Source organism: Entelurus aequoreus, linkage group LG07 (assembly GCF_033978785.1).
Source record: "Entelurus aequoreus isolate RoL-2023_Sb linkage group LG07, RoL_Eaeq_v1.1, whole genome shotgun sequence".
NCBI classification, from domain to species: Eukaryota; Metazoa; Chordata; class Actinopteri; order Syngnathiformes; family Syngnathidae; genus Entelurus; species Entelurus aequoreus.
In genome coordinates this window covers 67,925,526-67,933,025 of record NC_084737.1, presented here as the reverse complement: position 1 = coordinate 67,933,025, position 7,500 = coordinate 67,925,526, and the positions used below count along the sequence as shown (strand labels likewise).

Genomic DNA, 7,500 nt, shown 5'->3' with positions numbered 1-7,500 from the left:
GTGTGTTTGCTTGTTGCGTTGTATACCTGCATGCAGTGGTAATGTGTACTTTTGCCATTGAGGTGGCAGCCGTGGTAGTAGACGCTGCAGTCATCCAGAGGGCTGAAGCGCATGAAACCATGCTGCAGGGAGTTGTCCCTCTTCTTGTGCATGTTGTAGTGCCTGATTACATCCTGCTTACTGGTAAACCTCTGCAAACGGAGAGTGAAGAGGTAGCGGGTGGGGGTGGGGGGAGGGAGGCATGGGGAAGAATGCAAGGCAACAGGTTAGTGCTTATTTAAACCAGTCACAGAATCAGCAACTTTTCACATTGTCTACGTGCAAACGGAAGCTGCAACACGCACATTTGAGGGGATTAATATTGTGGAAGGACAAGGGGGTGTCCGAAAATATGCTTTTTCATCTCCATGTGTCTTTTCCAGGAAACAGAACAGACCGCCGCATGTTTAGTTTTCTTTTCCACTAAAACATTTTCTCAACAACGCTGTTGTGTTTGCTTCTCGTCCACTACATGGCAGATTTCTTTTTTTAAAGCATATTTTATATGTTTTCAGCCTAAGTTAAGTCGTTATTTATGTTTCATTCATGGATTTTATGTATTATGTGATATTTTATTGTGGCGGTCAATGAAGATAATGGGACTTCCGTTTCCGGGTCAAGGGTGAACACTACTAAACAACAACACTGCTGGCTAATCTTGGCACTACTATGTCTTCACCGCGACAATCTCAAATTGACCACATTTTTTATGGATTTCATCTTCAACCCTTTCTTCATCAATACCACATCTCCACATTGGTGAGCCTTTGACACAATTCATATATATATATATATATATATATATATATATATATATATGTATATATATATATATATATATATATATATATATATATATAAAAAAACAGACGTAGCATCGGACATGGTGACTATATGGGTGATATTTCATGTTCAAAGGGCTCTAATAAAGTTTAAAAAAACAATTTAGAAGGTTGGAAACTATTTTTTTCTAATTAAAATATTGACTTCATTTTTAAATACTCTACGTCGCAGAAATTCATTTATCCTGGGTCAAACTATTTAAGACTTTTTTAAGGCCATCATGAAAAAAATGTAAGATCCATTACACATGTACAGTATACTGGACAAAAAGTACAAGTCGATCCCTGTTCAGTTTGCGGCGTTGTGGCATCTTTTGACAAGAACTTGTCCCGGATTTTCGACTTTTTCATTATCGTTTCATTCACTTTTACCGCAATGTTCACAAACGCTGCCTTCTAGGATGTCTCCACATTCGGGTCCTGACCAGACATTATGGTATTATATTTTATATATACATTTTATTATAAACGAGGGACGACTGTATCTACGAATGCAGTGTTTCCATTGTTCGGATGCTAAATTTTTTAAATATTTTTTTCATCTGTGGTAGGTATGGGCCGCAGCGGTATTTAGTTGTAATACACTTTTTCACCACTTGTGGCAGAAGAAGTCTGGAGCTTAAGTCATACAAAAATGTCTTAAGCACAAGAAATATGACTAAAGAGGTAAAACTGTATTTTCATTTGCACTTAATATTATTATTATGTATTAATTTGGTTAGAATTTATTTATTTTAGCACTGCATAAATGTATGTCCCGTATTTTTCGGACTATAAGTCGCAGTTTTTTTCATAGTAGGGTGCGACTTATACTCAGGAGCAACTTATGTGTGAAATTATTAACACATTACCGTAAAATATCCAATAATATTATTTAGCTCATTCACGTAAGAGACTAGATGTATAAGATTTCATCGGATTTAGCGATTAGGAGTGACAGATTGTTTGGTAAACGTATAGCATGTTCTATATGTTATAGATATTTGAATGAATCTTACCATAATATGTTACGTTAACATACCAGGCACGTTCTCAGTTGGTTATTTATGCGTCATATAACGTACACTTATTCAGCCTGTTGTTCACTATTCTTTATTCATTTTAAATTGCCTTTCAAATGTCTATTCTTGGTGTTGGGTTTTATCAAATAAATTTCCCCCCCAAAAAGCGACTTATACTCCAGTGCGACTTATATATATTTTTTTCCTTCTTTATTATGCATTTTCGGCCGGTGCGACTTATACTCTGGAGCAACCTATACTCCGAAAAATACGGTAAATATATTTTTTGTCCGTCTTTATGAGTCACTTCTTTTGCATTATATTTGATTTGTATTTATTTTGGTAATCAGCCTAACCTAAGCCTTGACAATAATCTTTGTGATTAACACATGCTTTCATATCATTTGACAAGGTTTATCCTGTTAAACTGCCTGTAGGTTAAATCTAATTATTGGATAAAATTGAAATCAAGAGTAAGATGAATAGTTCAGTGTTAATATTTGAGTGGGGCCCGGGCCTTATGTAGTGAAAAAGTTGGGCCCTGAGGTCAAAAAGGTTGAGAACCCTTGTGCTAATAACGTAAGCGAAAGTAATACGATGACATGTGCGATATTTAGAAAAGCGTGAGTGCATGTAAACAATTTATCATAGGTGTGCACGAGGGTAAAACAAGGAAGACAAATGAATAAGCCAACCAAAAAGGACATTTTCTTTCCCTTTCAATTTGCAGAGATAAGGTTTCACTTTCAATTGTGGAGAGTGGAATTGCAATTCATGAACACTTGCTTTTGCTGTCGTTTACGATGAGTGCACACGCTAAGAGACCCCGCGTGTAAAATGACTAAATAAACGATCCCTCCCACATGCAGCAGTTCGAAAGCAGAAAAGTGACTCCTCAGAGACTCGCAGCAACCAAATCTGCTGTAATTGGCCTTAAGCTGATGTAAGAGAAACTGTAACGGGAGACGCGCAAATCAATGAGACACTTCTGTCTTCAATCCATATTCATCTCCAGTTGAGGGAGAAAACATCAGAAAGAAGCATTTTGAAAAGCAACTAATTGCTCTACAAAGTAGGCTAATTGCTTTGTGTCGCGTGTTCCACTGGCGGAAAAATAAAAAGTGTTTCTTCGGCGCTCTTGGCCCGTTTCCCGCCGCCTATCGCTTAAGATGTTTGACTCTTTTAAGAGTAAACACTTCATTAGGATTTCAATATTCAGCTCAATTAGAGGAAAAAAAAAAAGCCTGCTGGAGTCTGAGCATCACGCTGGTACATTCGATCCAGCAGGCTGTCCAAAATAGGCCATGCAGGGAGCTGACAGGGAAAAAGATCTCATTTTCAGTTGAGTGGTGATGAAGGTTGGGAGCCACTTGCTACAATTTATTTTAGGATTCCCACTAGTGTGGCAAGATGCACGCACCGTCCCTCATGTGCAAGCCCATGAAAGGAGAATGTTCGGACTCAGCCAGTGGGCCAGAGGCTGGCAATGGGATAATATTCCAGGAGTGTGTGTCATGTAACATTTCATGAGTTATCACTGCCTGCCTGGTTTTTTTTTGTTTTTTTTCCTCCTTTTCAGGGAATTGACATCCACACTCGCAGAGGGTATTTGTGCAGAAGCTGTGGAGAAACAGGGAGCGGAGCGTGGAAATTGCCGTGATAACCCGAACTAACGCTCTAAATGATGACATGAAATGATTTTCCTTTCTATTCCTCCCAGAGTGCTTCTCATCAGACTGTGAAGCAGAAACCTGAAAGCTTGGATCTGTAATGCTTTCCACCTCATAACCAATATTTATTGAGAGGTAATCTCTCCTGCTCGGTGGCAGACAAATGGGAGATTACAGCTCAGGTGGCTTCATTCAGAGAATTGCAGCGAAAGGAAGGGGAACACAACTAAAGCAAGGATTGCTGTCATTTAAAAAACATTTTTTTTAGCGATGATGCCTAATTCTGATTCTGATCAAATATTTTTAAAGCAATAACATTACCCAAAAAAATATTTTTAATGTGAATTATTTGGGTTCCTGACATCATGACTTCACACACTCTGAATTGTGTTTAGTAAACATGGCTCCAATTCTAGTAAATCTCAAACATGGTTAGTTTTTAGCAATTTTAAAGGATTTTGTTCAACCCGTCATTCATATTATTTGGCTTAGAACGGGGAATCACTTGTTTAAAGTACAGTGTTTTCCATCCATCCATTTTCTACTGCAGTGGTTCAACCTTGTTGTAGGTACCGAACCCCACCAGTTTCATATGCGCATTCACCGAACCCTTCTTTAGTGAAAAATAAAATGTTTTTTTTTCAAATTCAAGATGTTTTTGGTAACACTTTAGTATGGGGAACATATTCTAAGTAACAAAGACTTAATTTAGAGTTATTTGGTTAGGGTTAGGGTTAGGGTTAGAGGGTTAGGGTTATAATAAGGCCATGCCGAATAAGGCATTAATAAGTACTTAATAATGACTAGTTAAGAGCCAATATGTTACTAATTTGCTTGTTAATAAGCAACTAATTAATGGTGAATACGTTCCCCATACTAAAGTGTTACCATGTTTTTAGACTGGTGCACAAAATGAACCGTGCATGAACATCATCTTGTTCAAAGAACAAAACCAACACAGTGCATAAACTCAAAACAAATGACACACCTGCAAATCAGTGTGACTTCTGCTGTTGCCGTATCCGTAATATGCCGATAGGGAGAAGTTTTTATTTACACGATGAGTCGGGTGTGTCTTGACCTCCGCCGAACCCCTGAGCCCGAGTCACCGAACCCCTAGGGTTCGATCGAACCCAGGTTAAGAACCACTGTTCTACCGCTTGTCCCTCTTGGGGTCGCTTGACCCGAGTGCAGTTCAAGCCTAATCTAGCTGCACTCGGGCAGAAGGCAGTGTACATCTTAAACTATATTTTCCTATATTCAAACACAGTGTTACTGTTCAAACTGTGCGTAATGTTATCAATGTGGCCAAAAATAGTAAAATGTACTTGTTAAATAAAACCTCTGCCTTGTTTTGATTGAATACTTGGGCCTACTATGCTATTGTATTTACTTGAAAGCCAAGATTTTTCTGAGGTAGTACTTGGTGAAAAAAGTTTGAGAACCACTGGCAAAGGAGATTAGGAAGGAAAAGTAGGCAAGCAGTCAAAGACGTGAGTTCTAAAACATCTTTTTTTTTTTCACGTTTTCTGCTCATTCGTCCCCGATTTTTTTTCCGTGACCGTTTATTTTGCCGACAAATTATCGCTTTTTGATGACGAATTGATCGTTCAGACTGCCGTCTGACTACATAACTGATTTATAGCCACATACGAAAAAGACCTGGGTCGGATTTGGAAATTCGGAATTGTACTGTTCACACTGACATAAGAAATCAGATACATGTCACATGTGGGCAAAAAAAATCGTAATTGACCTGCAGTGAGAATATCGCCTTTGACACGTCTACAGGTGTTGGACAGGTTCTCGGTGATTTTATGACCTTTGATCGATGATTGTGAAACATTTCAGATCGATTGCGGTGATCACCAGTGAGAATACTAACCGATCAAACATGGCGGCAAGGTCCGTGACAACAGCCAATCAGAATCAACATTTTCCTGCTCCATTTAAGGTTTTAATTTTCCACAGAAATAAACAAAATGACCATACTTGGAGGCGACATGTGGAACTATCTGCATTGCTACTAAGTATGATGCACATCTGCAAGTCGTAATTATGTTAACATATGTTCAGTTCAGTTCAGTTTATTTCGAACATGCATACAATAGCATTATAATGAAAACAATTTTTTATATATTTTTTTTACATTGAGTAAAAATTTCAAACATTTTTTTCTATGTTCATCTAGAATTTGCTTTATAATTTACTCAGTGTGTTATTAACAAAAATAGCTCTTCTCTGGTTTATTTAGTTTTTAGTACAGATGCTCTAAAACTGGCAGTTGAACAACATTCTAAAAACAAATCTTGATGTTAATAAAGATCAAGTGATATGAAACTTAATCTTACTGACATTTTAATCAACTATTAGATTACAATATTCTAAAACATATGTACAAAGAGCATTGAAATAATCTACCAAACAACATTCAAATGAGATTTAAAAAAAATAGGAAGTAATTATAACCTACAAGGATTTGAGATTTTAAAAAAATCGAGGTTTAAAACTGTGGCAATAGAAAGAGGCATTTCAATCAGGCGTGTTTATGGAACAAACTCGGCAGTCATGATGATGAAAAGTTATGACTTTGAATAAGATGATGAAATAGAAATATGGCCCTAATAGTGTTCTGAGTTGAATAGCTAAAAATAGCATTGCATCAATTATTTTTTTAAATTTAATATTAAGTGAATAAAATGCAAATAAAAATGGAATTGGAAAAAAAAAAGAATGATTTATTAACTGATTTATTAACTGCATCGATAATTTACTTGTCTTTATTTAGTCTCCATACATCTCAGAGACAAGAACAAGATGTGCGAAATGGCAGCCATTTTCCTGTTGTGCTTTTTTAAATAACAAATATAGTCAAACAGATAAATACAAAAACTAATTGTATTCATAAGAACAACAGTAGCCAGAGGATGCTTGCAAACGGAACTGCTTTCTGTTTGGAAAACCACAGGCTAACAAACTCATCATGACTTAAAATGTGTCAGGATGTTATGAATAAAGAAAAGATGACACATAATAATGTTTGTCGGACATCCCCGTGTCACTTTCCGTTCCGTGACGAAACTAAAATTAATAATATCAGCTTCTTTTTACTTATCAGAGGAAAAGTATTCATTGAGTGATGTTCAAAAAGTGATAAATTACTCACGCTCACCTGGTAGTTACACTCAGGGTCCATGCAGTGGTAGTGCTCCCTGTACTGGTAGGCACAGTGCACGTGTCCACAGTGTTGACTTCCAGAAAACCTGAAAATAAAACAATAGTAGAACAGAAAAACTTATGAATAGAGGGAAGAAATCACCTTTTCACATCCCCCCCCTCCCACCTGGGACAATGTATTTCATGCAACATCTGTGGAAGCAGTTAAAAAAAGCAAAGCAGATAATGCAAGCTGTGTGCGTACAGTGGCTCAAATACTTTGTTGTGTTATTTTGAGTCATTCCGTCACGCAAGGTGGTGGTTATCATTAATAACGGGGAGGCAACAAGGTGAATTATGGGTATATGTCTACGTGGAGCACATGCATGAGCAAACACTGGAAATGGATGTCAGTTTATTCCTTTTATGCAAGATGGATTGTTTATCATTGATTATAATATAGCACTTGTCCAGGTCGAGGGCTTGCGCATGAGCGACCACGCTGCCCCTTAGACCCGCCTCTTTCTTTTTTTTTTTTTTAGATGGCCTGGTTACAAATTCCTTCGTGCGAGTGCGCCCTTCGACTAACCAGGTGTGTTTTCCGAAGACCCCTAAATCGACCACTGCCCGTACACGACATTGTTGCTTGTGTGATGCGTAGGCGGGTTTAGGCGGCTCCTTCTATTTGGGACAGATGTGTGCCAATAAAGGCCATCAAAGAGCCTGTCAACAGTGAAAGCAGGCGCAATAAAACAGGCGAGCGACTTCTCAAAGGCACGACGCTCGCCTCAC

General features: G+C 37.8%; 1 protein-coding gene across 5 annotated transcripts in view; it reads right to left on the bottom strand.

The window, feature by feature from the left end:
- Window positions 1–7,500, bottom strand: part of casz1 (castor zinc finger 1) — a 176,361-nt gene that overhangs the window by 55,337 nt on the left and 113,524 nt on the right. For 3 of the 5 annotated variants that reach the window (XM_062054338.1, XM_062054336.1, XM_062054339.1), the window contains exons 5-6: window positions 6,719–6,815; window positions 27–191 (exon numbers count right to left, since the gene is read on the bottom strand). In XM_062054338.1, coding sequence (XP_061910322.1) covers window positions 27–191; window positions 6,719–6,815 — 262 coding nt within the window. The remainder of the gene's footprint in view (window positions 1–26; window positions 192–6,718; window positions 6,816–7,500) is intronic. The other 2 variants (XM_062054337.1, XM_062054340.1) reach the window with 1 other exon arrangement.